General features: G+C 38.3%; 1 protein-coding gene across 1 annotated transcript in view; it reads left to right on the forward strand.

Annotated features, from left to right (window-relative positions):
* Positions 1-2960: 2960 nt before the first annotated feature.
* Positions 2961-15608, forward strand: part of DNAH12 (dynein axonemal heavy chain 12) — a gene marked incomplete at its 5' end in the record, with an annotated part of 113007 nt that continues 100359 nt past the window's right edge. The window contains 8 exons of the mRNA XM_083356625.1: positions 2961-3133; positions 8178-8268; positions 9496-9522; positions 10674-10863; positions 12040-12115; positions 12318-12476; positions 13145-13340; positions 13658-13846. Coding sequence (XP_083212751.1) covers positions 2961-3133; positions 8178-8268; positions 9496-9522; positions 10674-10863; positions 12040-12115; positions 12318-12476; positions 13145-13340; positions 13658-13846 — 1101 coding nt within the window. The remainder of the gene's footprint in view (positions 3134-8177; positions 8269-9495; positions 9523-10673; positions 10864-12039; positions 12116-12317; positions 12477-13144; positions 13341-13657; positions 13847-15608) is intronic.

A 15608-nucleotide genomic window follows, 5' to 3' on the forward strand; every position in this document is an offset into this window, starting at 1 on the left:
TTTCAATATTTTAAGAAGAAAGTGATATTTCGTATCTCGTCACCCATATTTTTAACGACAATATAATTGACATTTTGCACGTTGGTCAAAATGCTCGTAAGGCTCCTCTTTAGAGTTCAGCTGCTAACTTAAGTGGCCGCAGAGTGTCTCTGAGCCAAGGTTAGGACACCTTTTCCGCACAGGCCGGCGTTCGTCTTTTAAAGATGCTGCAAGCACCCTCTGGAAAGGCAGGAATTGAAAGATAAAGAGGCGCATTCGGCACCGGCCCAGCGATGCGTCCCTTTTGGAGAAATAAAGCAAAGTCAACGCCCGTAAGAACACCTCCACCTCCCCGTTTAGCAAAGAAAGCTCCTTCCTCCAGCTAACCCTCGGGCACCGCGAGCCCTCCTCGCAGGGCGGGTGAATTTAAAGCGGAGGGCGGGACCGTCCGCCAAACAGACCTCGTGCCCATAGCAACCAACGCCTTGTTGACGACCCGGTGCAGGAGCTGGTGGAGTTGGACGCCGGGCCTCCTTGCCGTCGTCGGTCCCCTTATCTCGGCAAACCCCAACCGATCCCACCTAGCTTGAAGCACCATCACTGAGAAGAGAAGGTAACAGGCGACTGGGCTCGGCCGGATGCCTCCCAAACGCGGCTGCAGACCGAGAGCGAGCGAGAATATATTTCAGACAAGGGGGTATTTTATGGCTCCAGGAGTTCAGCTAGCATTCCTTTTGAAGATTTACTGTATTTTCCGAGATTGGGCAAGGCAGCTGTTGCTGCAAATGAAGCTACCTTGCTCTTCCTGCAAAACCAACCCGCCGTTGAATTCACGGCAACTTCTCCTTCCTATGCAGATGCTGCGGTTTCTCGGGGAGGCGCTTGAAAAATGAACTGAACTGATGTGATATTTAAATTGCTTGTAGTTATTTTATAAGAGTTAAAGTGCAATAGATTTAATAGTTTATTGTTGTTCGCATAAGGTAGATTATGATTGTTTGTATTTTGACACCCTGTATTGAGCTCTGGGAAGTCGGGGAAGGGGGGAGGGGGAGGGGAGGGAGGTGTTGGGGAGGTTTGGGGAGAGGGGAGGGGGTTGGGAGGGGTTTTGTCTTTTTAAAAAAATGTATTGTAAAACTTTTCAATAAAAAAAAAAGAAAAATTAACTGAACTTACCCATACTCGCCTTGCAAGTTTGCAGGGAGAAGAATAAAAACACCTGTTTTGCTTTGTGAACTAACTCATGGCGATCTTTTTCCTTGGGGAGCCATTTCTCTGGAACGAGAAGAGCTCGTATTCCGTTTGGGGCTGGATATAAATAGATGGTGTATCTCGGTATTTCTTGAACCCTTTCCTTTCAGGACCCCCCTTCTATTTTAAAAATGGAGGCCCTCAAATGAGATTTAGCTTGTATGTGATTTATATCGACCATATTAAAAATGGATGCATTGCCTTCCACTAATGCTTCTCACAATTGCTTGATGGGATTTCATTACTGAATTATTTTTTCCAACATAAGCTGGCAAATGATTTTGATTTTGTGGAATCTGAGAGGGTTTTGAGAGACCCCAAGGGTTCACACTTTGAAACACACTGTATATCTCAATTGCTGGAAATGGAAATGGATGCAAAAATCCTCTTATTGTTATTCCCTATTTAGTGGTATTCGGTACCATATTGACTAGATAGGTACTTGAATGGTTTGTTGCACAGTCAGCCAGATATTTAGACTGGATTTGGCATTTTTATCTACCTATCGAGTCCTTCACAAGGACCTGGAATAGGCAGATGATGCTTAGTTTACAGTGTTAGAGGTGTTAGGTTATTTTCTTATATATTTCTCTAATTCTCCCCTTCTTGTTGTTGTTGTTAGCTATGAAGTCGTGTCCGACCCATTGTGACCCCTATGGACAACGTTCCTCCAGGCCTTCCTGTCCTCTACCAAATTCTCCCCTTACAAATGTTTTTGAAATGATTGGCCCTGTTCTCACATAATACTATAGCTTACAAATATTGAACATATCGGCAAGCTGCACAAAGTAGATGGAAAATTTCTCGTCTTATGCAATCAAGGGAAAGAACAATCTGTATTGTATTTTTTATTTAATAGATTCCTGATTTGTCTTTACATGTTTTATCCTAGCTGGTAAAGATGAACCAGGAAAACAATCCAGCTACTTGGTGTAGGTATATCAATTGATGTAAGTTTCTTAAAATGAAGTTCCTGATGCATGTGTTCAAACTGATTTTGCAACATACTACGGTATTTTGGAGCAATAGGCAAGTAAGGAATTTGTCTATGGTATTCCAAATATGACTGAATCATATTTTATACCACAGCACAATATTTTTATTTTCTGTCCCTTTCTTAGTTCCCCTAGCATGGAATTCACATTTTTGCACCATTTTTGTGTATTTCAGTCAACAGTTCAGTTTTTCTTATATGGTAATTGTAAGAACTGCAGGGTATATACTTTCAATTTACTAATGGAGCCACTGAAAAATAAGTGTATTTGTCCTGTGTAACTCTACTGTAGGTTCTGTATCTTGAGCCATATCAAGAGTGAGGAATATTAGAAACACCTTTTTTATACATGTATATATGCCTTCATACAAAAGTAATCACAAGTTCTGGCTTAAAATGAGGGTCATATTCAGGAATCCAAAGCACTTAATTAAATCAATGGTCATGAATGTTATTAGTTTCCATTATTTATTAGAATATTGAAAAAGAACTGTATCAGTCAAATGAAAATGTATATAAAGTTGTATAACACTGCACATATCAACATAGGATTACTTAATATGATATATTATTACTTCCACCCATCTCTGCATAATCAGTAAATTAACACCTTTATCTACATTAAAATGATTTTTTCATTGAAAAAAATCATATTGGCGTAATCTGATTTTTATGAAAATTAGTTTAATAATCTTACTGTTTTTCTGTTTGTCAAAAATACTTGCTTTTATTTTAGATGTCAGCTCCAAGTAAATCAACAAACTCTCGTGATGAAGATGAAGATTTATGGAACCTTCAGTTACCACCTATAGCTCTTCCTTCCACATCTAAGGAGCCAACTGAAAAACAGAAGAAATTGATGAAATACCGAAGAGTAGTGGAACAGCAGAAGTTGCTTAACAAAATCATGTAATATCTCTCTTTCTGTACAGCAATTATTATGGAGTGGTAGTAGTTGTGTTTGCCTTATTCTCTGCTCCAGGGCTCAAAAGGCAGTTTGTAGATTCCTACCTGACATACATGCCTTCCACTATTTTTCTACCTATACATCTGTGCTGTAAGTTGTTGGACATACAGATATTAACAGATGGTCATGTTTGATTCAATACCAAATGCTTTGATTTAAAATGTACAGAAAAGCAGATACTTAAAAGGTAAAATATCCAGCATGAGCGGACCTTACATAGTACAATGGTATAAACCAGAGCTCATGGTTGCAAGTAGTTCTCAACTTAAAACCATTCACTTAGCAATTGTTCAAAGTTACAATGCACTGAAAAAAAGTGACTTATGACTGGTCCTTGCACTTACAACCTTGGTGTGTGATCATGATCTGAGTGCTTGGCAGCCAGCTTGCATTTATAACAGTTGCAGCATCCTGGTGTCATAAGATCACCATTTGCAATCTTCCCAACTGGCTTCTAACAAGCGAAGTTCCCCGAAATGGAAGGGAAGGTTTCAAGTCACCTCCTGTAATTGAATCCCTCCACTTTGCTGTTGGTCATTCTCTTTTTGTCTTTCCTTCCACTCTTTCCCAGCATTATAGTCTTCTCAAGGAATCTAGATCTTTTCATAGTGTGTCCAAAATTAGAGTCTGGTTATTTGTGCCTTCATTGAGAACTCTGGATCAATTTCTTTAATGATCCAATTGATTGTTTTATGGCCTGTCACTGACATTCTCAGAAATCCTCTTCAATACCAAAGTTCAAAAGTGTTGGAAGTGTCAGTACACTTTCTATCTGTTTTTTCCAATGCCAATTTCTTTTCCATAGACACTCAGAAGGAAAACCTTGCTTATACAATTCTGGTAGTTGTAGTTATAGGCACATCTCCACATCCGTATACTTTTTCTAAGACCTTCATGGCTACCTTTCAAATGCTAGTCTAAGGCATATCCCTTGATTGTTGAAGCTTTATGTCAGGCCGAAAGTCCAGGTCCACAGGGAAGGTTCAATTCAAATGATTTATTGCTAAAAGCCTATGTAAAGGAATTTTCTCAGACAGTACCTGGTTAGAATTAGATAAGGGTCAATGGCACTCAAGGCGGGTGGGGTGGTGGTGGACTTGGTTCGCTTGTGCCTATGTAAGGGTTCTAGGCTGAGAGTTCACCTACCCCCAGGTTCTGCCATTGATAGCTATTTCTAGTAGGCAGAAGCTATCATCTGCTTCAAAATGTTCATTGTCAGTTCTAAGGCTTGACCTGTTATGATTAGTTTAGTTTTCTTTATACTAGTTCTTATTTTTCCGAACATTGCTACATATTTTCTTCAATGTCATTTCTGTACTCTTCTACATTTACCTTGTTATAACATGTCTCTTTCCATCTCTGATGTCTTTACAAATGTCATTGTAATATTGCTTCTTGTCTCCCTTGTTTGAAATGCTTTGTTCCTTCCTGAGATTTTTTTCTTCCTTTGCTTTAGCGTCTCTTCTTGCAATTTAAAGTTTCTTCTGACATCCAATTTATTTTCCTCTTTTTCTTGGTCTTCGTCTCTTTTTTCACATTCATCCATAACAACATATTTCAGTTTATTGCAGAGTTTCTCTGGTTCAGTCAGGTGTGGAAAACCAAGAATGACACATGTAAATGCCCAAAGTAATTCTTTTATTGCTGTTCACCTAAATCAGACATGTCAAACACAAGGCCTGTGGCCCCCACTGCCCTGGCTCCGGCCCCACCCAGCCCAGCTGTCCCCAAGGTACACACACAGGAGGCGGTGAGTGCACGGGGCCAACGTCATCCGGCAGCAGGGAATGCATAGCCTGCTGTGAATACCGGCCTGGCCCTCAAGCAGCAGAGCTGCAGTGGCACTGGCAGCACGTGGACTCGGGGCACATGATATGGACCACCTAACATGCCTACTCCGTCCCATCTCTTTTTAATTGGAGAGCAAGTCGCCACTGCCCATCTCAGCCCCCTCGTGGGTCTTGCCCTTGGTCCGTGGGTGGAGCACATTCCCCTTGTGCACCTCAGTACCTGCCGCAGCTATGGCCACCAGACGCGCAGGTCCATTAGGCCACCACCCAGAGCTGCAGGTCTGTCCAGCACAAAAGAGGTGAAGTGGTTGACTAGGAAGCCCCAAGTAGAGGTGGTAGAGCATGCCCAGGGCCAGCAGGCAAAAGGCCACCCTAAGCAGGGAAAGCCGGATCCCCATCAGCGCCATGGCCACCCAGCCCCAGCAGAGTTGGGGGGAGGCACGCAATCCTGGCTGGGCCTGGGAGGCGCCGATAGGGATCTGGCTTTCCCTGCTCGGGATGGCCTTTTGCTTGCTGGGCGTGCTCTACCACCTTTACTTGAGCTTCCTAGCCAGCTGCTTCACCTTCCTTGTGCTGCGTGGGTCTGTTGCTCCAGGTGGCGGCAGTGTAATGGACCTGTGCGAGCAGGTGGCACCGACCTAAAGCGGGGCCAAGGTGCATTGGGTGCGTGAGGGGAACAGGCTCCATGCATGGACCAAGGGCAAGATCTGCAAGGGGGCCAAGGAAATGACCAGCAGTGACCTGCTCTCCAACTGCAAGCAAAAACAGATGGGATTGAGTAGGCACGTCTGGTGGTCTGCATCACACGCCTCCCCCCTCACCTTCCCTACTCCACCTGCTGATGGATGGATGGCCTGGTATTTGCAGAGTGCACCGGTTGAGGGGCCAGCAGACTGGTTCACTGGCCTCTGTGTGTGGGGGCTGATGGTGTCAGGTAGTAGCTGCCCTGGCCTCTGCCTCACCTTGCCTTGTCTCGTGGCAACGGCACCCTTGCCCTCACCCCCTGCCTCGCCTTGCATCACCCCGTAAGACGAGCCTTCTGCCCACCGCCCCACCTGCCAGAGACCCTCTGGATCTCCCGCAACCCTGCCCGGCCCCCACAGGCATCCCCCCATCGAGCAATAGTGAGGTAGTCACATCCACCCCACCCACACCCATCCAGTCAGCTGTGACCACTGCAGCCATGCCTACCCAGTGGGCCACACACCCCCAGCCCCCCTGAGGGCACTAAAATGCTGATGTGGCCCTCAATGAAATTGAGTTTGACACCCCTGACCTAAATAGGCAGAATCTTCCCAGACTAAAGCACACACTACACAACTATCTGTGAAGTCTAATTGTCTCATTCCACCGGAACTGGTCTGCCAAATCTGTGCTGGCAGAAGAGACATAATTTGAGCTCCGTTTATAAAGGAATTCCAGTTGGTGAGGTCCAGGAGAAAGCTTTCTCTGCTGTGGCTCCTGCTCTTTGGAACATCTTAACCCCTTGAGGTGTGATTGTCTCCCACTCTTTTGTCCTTCTGCAGGAACCTGGCTCTGCCAGATGGCTCAGGGCTCTAACTGGGGAGCATCTCACTTGAGGTGGTTGTTGAATTAATCCCACCTCCCCCCACCACGCATCCTGTACTCCCCAATGTTTAACTATATTTTATTTTGATTGGGATTTCGGTTTTTATTCTTTCAAAGTTAATTATTGGTTAGGATTTTGATGTTTTGATTCTGGAAGCTGCCCAGTGTCAATTTATTATGAGATGGGCAGCAAATAAATTCAACAAATAAATAAATATTATTCAGTTATTAACTACATTGTACAAAGTGATCTTAACTTCATTCTTTAATTGATTTGTCTGTTATGTTCCATGGATAGATGGGCATTTATACAAATTAATTAAGTGTACATGTATAATCTTTGCTATGAGTTTCCTAAATATGAAAGCGACATAAATTTTCCTTTGTTGTTTTTTATTATCTGAGTACTAACTTCTTTTGACTATAAAATCCAATTCCAATCTATATTTGCTGATCCTAAGATGACAATGTCTACTTGATACATTTCATCTTTCGCTAAATTCAGATTTTGCACATTCTCATCATTTTTGCAACTTTGGATTTTCTTTTCCTGCATGGCAATATCTGCAGTCAGATATTCTGAAGGTTTTAAATTAACCTTCATAATGTTAAAATACCATTAGCTTTTTCTGAAGGGCCATCATCTGGTACTATATCACTGATCACTTTATATTTGTATCCATGTGGTTTTCTTTTTAAAATACAGGACTGGTTTATGAATGACTTTTCCCATGCAATATGAAATCATGCCTTTGCTGTTGTCACTAAGGTGATCGTCTGTTTCCAGCAACAACTTATATTGCTACCTATCTGTTGTTTTAATTGGGCAGCTGGGTTGACTTTCATCCCTTGGATGACCCTACTGAGAGTATATATTTTTGGCATATGTTACTGATCTTCCTTCATCTTTCCATGGAATATACCATCACCAGTGTCATCATGACGCTGTGTAAGAGAAGAGGGGCTAAATTTAAAGTAGGAATAAAATAGATGTTGAGACTCTAGAAAGAGTGCAGAGAAGAGCAACAAAAATTATTAGAGAACTGGAGGCTAAAACATACAAAGAACAATTGTGGGAATTGGGTATGTGTAGTTTAATGAAGAGAAGGGCGACGGGTGACATGATAGCAGTATTCCAATATCTCAGGGGCTGCCACAAAGAAGAGGGAGTCAAGCTATTCTCCAAAGCACCTGAAGGGAGGACAAGAAGCAATGGATGGAAACTAATCGAGGAGAGAGCCAACCTAGAAATAAGGAGAAATTTCCTGACAGAACTATTAATCAGTGCGACAGCTTGCCTCCAGAAGTTGAGAGTACTCTAACATTGGAGGTTTTTAAGAAGAGATTGGACAACCATTTGTCTGAAATGGTATAGGGTTTCTTGCTTAAGCAGGAGGTTGGACTAGAAGATCTCCAAGGTCACTTCCCTTTCTGTTATTCTGGTAAAAAAATATAAATAATTAAATGGCTAATCCTTCTCAAATCTATGTGACGTAGTTTGATTATGTTTGAATGTTAGCCAGTTTGCTGTTCAGTATCAACTTGGTAAGGAATTGATTCAAGTCTGAGATACGTACAGAAATATAAAAGAAATTTATACTGCTCACTCTTTTTTGTTGTACTTCAGAGTTAATGTTGCCACAAAAGATTATACAATGTCCATGGAGGAATTTATTAACAGAGAGCCTGAGCCTGTTGCTCCACAACTGCCTTATACTGTAAGTTTTTATTTCAACATATATATGGATAATAATAGTTGTTGTTGTTTTTCTTTACAGCACTGTCATGTCAGTCTGTATTGTATTCAGTCATGATGAATTGCTAGTTTTTAATCTCCTGAATTCAAACCAGTTTGCATCCATCTTCCTTTACCTTACTGAATATGATTTATTCTTTGAAAAACATTTGTGAACAATCCTGGCGACACAGGCTCACGCTTTTTCAAGTAGTTACATATAAACCCTGCAGTAAAGAAAAATTCTGTCATTACGTTTCAACAAAATATTGAACAAATTGAGGAGCAATTTCAGAGAAATAATAAATATTGGTGTGAGGGAACCAGCAACTCTTTGCTTTTTGGAAGAGAGGAAAAAAAATGACACCACATTCTTGAGTGGTTCATAAATAACACTACACCATTAGTGTAGTGTGGTTGGTTTTCAATTATTGTTGTTCATTCAACCAACTATAGGTCAAGAAATCATAGGCTACTAATATATAAATGCTACTATTGGATCTATTTCAATCCTAACCAAAGAGACTTGATCCTCATTTATAAAAGTCCCATAGCCTTAGATAGCAGATAATTTCAATTAAATTGAAGAGGAACCTGTGAAAAGTTTTTTTATTAGTATAAGCAATACAATCACTGTTGATGCTATCGCTATGAGCACTTTAGCTACTAAGCATTTATGATTCTCTGGGCAGGTGTTAACAAAGTTCCTTGTTTTTGAATTTTTCACTTTTACTGCATAAATGGTTACACTGAGCTCTGGAAATAATTAAGATCTTTATTTCGTGGAAATCATATTAACCGTTTTGAGGCCCTTATTGGTAGAAAGGTGGAGTAGATAGAATAGATAAAAAATATCTTATAATAATGTCTAGGTCAGGAACTAATTGATTACTTTGAAAGTCCAGTTCTTTCATCCATTCGGGTTGCAGTAAATATCTATGTTTCCTTACCTGCTGTTTTTCCCCCCTCACCACGAATACTCTGCTTTGTTCCCTTTCTTAATGCAGATCTGTACTAGCTGGGTGAGCTGCAATGCTGCAGATATCAGCAATAGTACAAAACAGGAGGAGTTTTCATTTACTGTATAGCTGTTAAAAGTTATAGTTTAGCCTGATTGAATTTTGAACAGAAGTATTTTTTTATTGTCTTATTCTTATCAAGAATTTCTCATTCAATTTTGTGATCTTTTCTTAATTTTCCTCCCCAACAGATGAACAGTGAACAGAAACAAATTAGAGTAAGTGATTTAAGGATTTTTAAAAGGCTTATTATGTTTGTAACAGGTTGCATAAACTTTATAAGTTTATGAGAGATGGAAATGTGGCTAATATTCATAGGGTTTGTTGTTCTTTATCTGTAGAACTACAAATGATGAAGATGTTCTATACCAGGGGAAGGCAACCTTGGCTCTTTTATGACTCATGGACCTCAACTCCCAGAATTCCTGAGCCGGCTGGCTCAGGAATTCTGGGAGTTGAAGTCCATGAGTCATAAAAGAGCCAAGGTTGCCTACTCCTGCTCTATACTATTTATTAATGTAATTTGAAGATCATATTTGTTAGGATATCCTAACGTTGCAAATTATTAATTTAACTTGACAGTCATGTTCATGGTTTTGCTAGCCTTGACAAATCAAAATTATAAAGATTTTGATTAACATATTGGTAACATGAATTTCTGATTTTTAAAATAGTATTCATATTTACACATTAATTAAGAATTCTAATTAAGATATGCAAGATTTTTTAAAAAGTTTATGTATAATTTAATAGAAATATAGCATATATCCCTCCTTTACCATATGTAGTACTTTTTTGTGTTAGATTATGCTTGTAGAGTGTAAAGATAAAAATACTGAACATTAGTCAGCAAACAATGCTAAACATATTCTTTCCTGCATAGGAAGATAAAAATAAGCTAGGGTCTGTTCATTCCTGGGAGGCTGGACAGGGAAAGTTATTGTTCTGCCCAGGCCATCTTTTTTAGGGCTGTAATATTTTATCTCAATGGCACAACTTGGAAAACTTTGCCTTAAAACTGAAAGAACTGTAATCAGGCTGCAGGCAACAAAAAAGACACAAGGCCAACACTATTTGTCTTTTAGCAACAGCTAGCAAGACATTCTCATACTGTAGAGCGGGGGTGTCAAACTGCCAGCCCGCTGGTCGGACGCATCACGTGGAAGCCACGCCCACCCCATTTCCAGCAATGGCAAACAGTCCCAATACATTGTACAACATCATGTGATGTTATGAGTTTGACATGTCTGATGTAGATTATGGAATATAAGGATAAGCTCTCGGAGTAATATTACAATTTATATATTCAAATCACAAACAATAAAAATCATTAGTTGTATTTCATTACACATTGATGGTTTCATTTCAGAATAATTATCTCTTTATGAAGAAATGTGTTGAAAGTAATCCAGTGGTACCTATTCAGCAGGAATGGTTAATCTCCATGCTCACATTGGTACCTCAACCTCTCATGGAGGGCAAGGATAGAGAGAAACTGGTTGAAGAACTCTTAAAGGAGATAACAAATGATTATGAAATGAGTATGAAAAGATATATGGGTAAGTTCCACTAACAATATCATGTTACAATAATACCCCTTTTCTCATACATTTTTCTATATATTTCTTTTTATAACATAAAACATGTAATTCTTGCCTAGATTGCAAAACTATATTGATATCTGATTCTATCAGAAATATTATCAGAGATATTTTTCTCAAAGCATGATAATATGTTACTTACCTATATGTTAACAATAATCATTTATATATAGGACTATTGTATGCATATATATGTAGTCCTTGCCTTACAACCATTCATTTAGTCACCTTTCTGTTACAAAGGCACTAACAAAATTGACTTGCGACACTTTTGCACATTTATGACCATTGCAGCATCCTCACAGTCATGTGATCAAAATTTGAATGCTTGGCAAATGATTCATATTTATGACGGTTGCAGTGATCCAGGGTCATGTGATCACCTTTTGTGACCTTCTAACAAGCAACATCAGTGGAGAAGCCAGATTCCCTAAACAACCATGTTACTACCTTAACAATCCAGGAATAAACTTAGCATTTGATATCCCTAAAGTATGCTGTAGCTTCTATGTAGTTGTTACATGTTTTTAAAAGCCAAATCAGTATCAATTATTTTGTCGAAAAGAAAACATTTTAAACATTATTTTATGAGTAGTATGCTAAAATAGTATGCATAGGCTGTTTCTCAAAATACCAGCATATCTCTGTAGTGTGTCATGGTGCTGACAGACAGAGACAAATAAAGCAGGACTCCGAAGCTTGGAAATTCCTCAAAGAACATGTTTATTAGTTACAAAGTATCGGCACATCAAAAGTGAAACCAAGTCTGAAGACACACATAACAATTCTCCAATATAAAGTTAAGAAATCCCACCTCTAAAGCTATGCAAGCAACTATGTTCTCCAATGCATCTTCTTGGCGGGCTTCTCACAGAACGTCCAGCCAGCAGTCTCGGGAGCAGCCAATGACCTTAGTTCCCACGGGGCAAAAGATTATTTTGACTAGTGAAGCACCTGGCAATCCCCGCTTCCCCCTTCAATGTGTCAACCAAAAATGAATAGGGAAAATAGCTACAGCCATGCTCATTTTCAAAGTTGACATAATGTTTTGAATAGTCCTTGAAGATAAATATTAATCTGTAAAATATTACTTTTAAATAACATTTCCTAACACATATTTCTGATATATCACAGTACGAAGCGTTCTTATCAAGCCTGAAGTAAAATTACTTGAATATGAAAAAGAAGGACCTTTGCTAGTTGAACCTGAGTGAGTAAATTATATTAATAAAGCTACATTCTAGATGTTTTTCTGAAGCAAAAGTGAAAATCTTTTTTCTTATTTCTGATAGTCTGAGTTTGACTTTTAAAGAGTTTAAAATTGAAAAATGTTTCCCTGTTTGTTAATCAAAGTAATATTGTTTCTTTTTTTCTCCCATGTATTTAGTATTGTTGTTTTGTTTATTTTGTAGAGGATTAGACTTTTCTAGACCATGGCATAAAAGTTTCATACAAGCAAGAAAACAGATTTTTGAAAATTTACATATTCTCCATCCAACTTTAAGAATGCTCCTTGAAATTGATTACAGAATGTTTTCCAAGTTACTTATAGTAGATGTATCTGGTTTCAGGTAACATTTATAGTTCTGAATTTAATTTTCTAAATACAGAATATATGCATAATTCTAATTAGGCACACTGCTTATTAATTGTTATTTATTTTCTTTTGATAAAATATATCACTAATATAATTTTTACAATTCACTTTGAATATGTTAGTATTTGACAATTAATTTGTGCAGGATTCTTAAGATGATATAAGATATCCACCATATAATATCTACTACAATTGATAGTCTCTTCTCCACATTAATTATGAATTTATTCTCCAGTGGGATTGTACATAGCCAGAGCGACACATGTACAGACAAGAAGAAATATGAACAAGATTGGGAAAACATCCTTATTAGCAATCAGGAAAAAATAAATTCCATTTTATGAAAAGAAAATTTAAAAAGAATCCTAGTGAAGAGTGAATGTGACTGAATAGCGGAAAATCTGAAAAAGAAGTGGAAGTGGAATAAACATAATTGTAGTTCCCCAGAATTCTGACATTCCACATCATAATACTTTATTGCATATTTCACTTAATTTTTATGTGAGTTTTAAATCAGGACCAAAAATACACCAATAATATAAGGACTCCGGTTTTTAAAATAACTGTTATCATGTACATTTGTTTTGCATTTGTTGTCCATTGATTTTGCTTGACATTGTTTCATTTCTTAAATTGATACAGGTCAAGAGGCCCAATAGAATGTGAATCCCTTCAAAATGATGTGTCTATAAAATGCTTAAAAACAGAAGAAAAGATATTAAACACATGGTATCCAAGGGTTATCAATCTCTTTACCAGAAAAGAAGCACTGGAGGGTGTGAAACCTGATCAAATGGATTCTTTCTATAACTGTGTGACTACACTTATGTCTAATCAGGTCTCTTTTTCATGACTTTTCAGATCTCTGTAGAGCATTATGCATGCATCTTAAGAATTTTTGTTTTCCATCACCTTAGCAAAAGAAGAATTCAGATCATTCATAAAAATCTTTCAAAAAACCTTTCTGAAAGATTTATGAATCTGAATATATGAGAGGTTATTGCAAGAGTTATGTGATTGTTCCTGTTTTATTCTAAATTTCAAAATGTAGATGTTTATATTATGGAAGTTGTGAATAAACAAGTCAGTATAGAGGATGTGCTTAAGATTGCTTTAATTGTGTGTACTGAAATCTTTTTTAAACCTTACTTTTAGCTGAAGGAGTTATTAAAAAGAACTGTTGAAGCTTATGTGAAGTTGTTTGATTTAGAAGATCAGAGATGGCTGCCTTTGTTCAGAATGGAATTGACTTTTGATGATGAGAAAATGGACTTTTATCCTAGCTTTCAGGATCTGGAAGAAACCATTTTATGTATTGTTACTTTGATTGCACAAACTTTGCAGGTTCTGTTTTATCTATTTTACAATAATCTCATCAAATATGTAAAATTTATATTGCTTAATAACTACGCATCAGCTCTGATTTAGATTCCCATATGTTTCAGATATTTTCAGGTAATTCACAGATGATTGTAAACCTCACATCCAATGCTAAATGATTTTCATTATCCATGAACGTAAAAATAACTTTCTTGCACTTAATAGTTAAAACACAAACATTGTTTGAATTGTGAATCTGCTCCGGAAACATAGGCATTACTATCTAGGCTGGATTTAGAGCAAAACAGTTCTTTCAGTTTATTGAGAAGCAGCTGGCTACAGAATTGGTTGGCTAGCTCTTGGGATATCAACACCTCTCTTCTCTGAAGCAGTCTTGAGGAATATGTTTTTTTTAAAATGAATGAGAAATTACATGAATTTATATATAGGCACTCATAACAACTCATAGTCTATAGTAACCAGAAGTGAAGAAGACTAAATAAATGCTTGATTTCCTATTAAATGGAATACTAGAGATATTGCCATTGGAAGGACAAATTAGGCTTGTGTGAGAGGAAAAAAATGTCAGTTTTTTTTACAATTCCTCAATGTAAAGTCTAGTTTTAGGTGTTACAAATAGAAAACATGTGAATAGATTTATTGTGCTGTTTTATGAATAAGGCTGCTTTAAATATGAAAAGTATGTACTATATGCAGTGACTATGGAGATTCTGTCATCCAGGTCGCAGTTATCCCAAAGATGCTTTTTCACGAGGCAACCGGACTTTCTTGTTTTTCTTTGAAGACGTTTCACTTCTCACCCAAGAAGCTTCTTCAGCTCTGACTAGATGGTGGGAAATGGAAAGATTTATACTCCTTGCCGACAGCTGGTCATTTTCCTTCTTTTAGTGTGGAACCTGCTTGGAACTGTTGAAAGGACTGGGTTGTAGAGGGGGAGGGATATGACATCATCTATCTCCACTCTACAACACAGTCCTTTCAACAGTTCCAAGAAGTTCCACACACATTTGCACCCACAGAGATAAGCCTCAAGGTAGCACTAATGACTCGCTAAAAGAATGCAAATGACCACCTGTCTGCAAGGTGTATGAATCTTTCCATTCCCCACCATCTAGTCAGAGCTGAAGAAGCTTCTTGGGTGAGAAATGAAATGTTTTCAAAAAAAAAAAACAATCCCAAGAAAGTCCAGTTGCCTCGTGAAAAAGCATCTTTGGGATACCATATGCAGAACGCTACTAGGAAAAAAAGGGAAATCTTTCAAAATAATATTCCATGAAAACCTGGATGCTACTCGTAGCAATAGTTAGAATTCAGTATTGCAGACAATTTCCAGGGCTCAAAGTTGACTCATTTTCCAACTTCCAGATGTGTAAAATGAGGACTCAAATTGTTGGGGCAATATGTTGACATTGTAAATTGCCCAGAGAGAGCTGTAAAGCACTATGGGGCTGTATATAAGTCTAAGTGCTATTGTCACTGCTAGAACAAAAGGTGCATTTCTGAGTGCATATTGATGATAGAAAAAAGAATTTAATTTTTTCTCAGATTCTTAATTTGTAAAGACTAGGGATGCATAAATAGCCTGTTTCATACAGTTGGATGTTCCACAGAGCTGCTGTGGTGATCTCTTTTCGAAAATATTCACTTGTTTCTGGAATGAAAGTAAAAGGTGATAAGGTTAGTTAAGAAGCAGAGTGATATGCAATATATTCATGTGTATGTTTATTCAGAAGTCATTCTCTTTGGTCAAAAGCAATTCACGTGT

The sequence above is a fragment of the Vipera ursinii genome (assembly GCF_947247035.1).
Source record: "Vipera ursinii genome assembly, chromosome: 2".
Classification (NCBI taxonomy): domain Eukaryota; kingdom Metazoa; phylum Chordata; class Lepidosauria; order Squamata; family Viperidae; genus Vipera; species Vipera ursinii.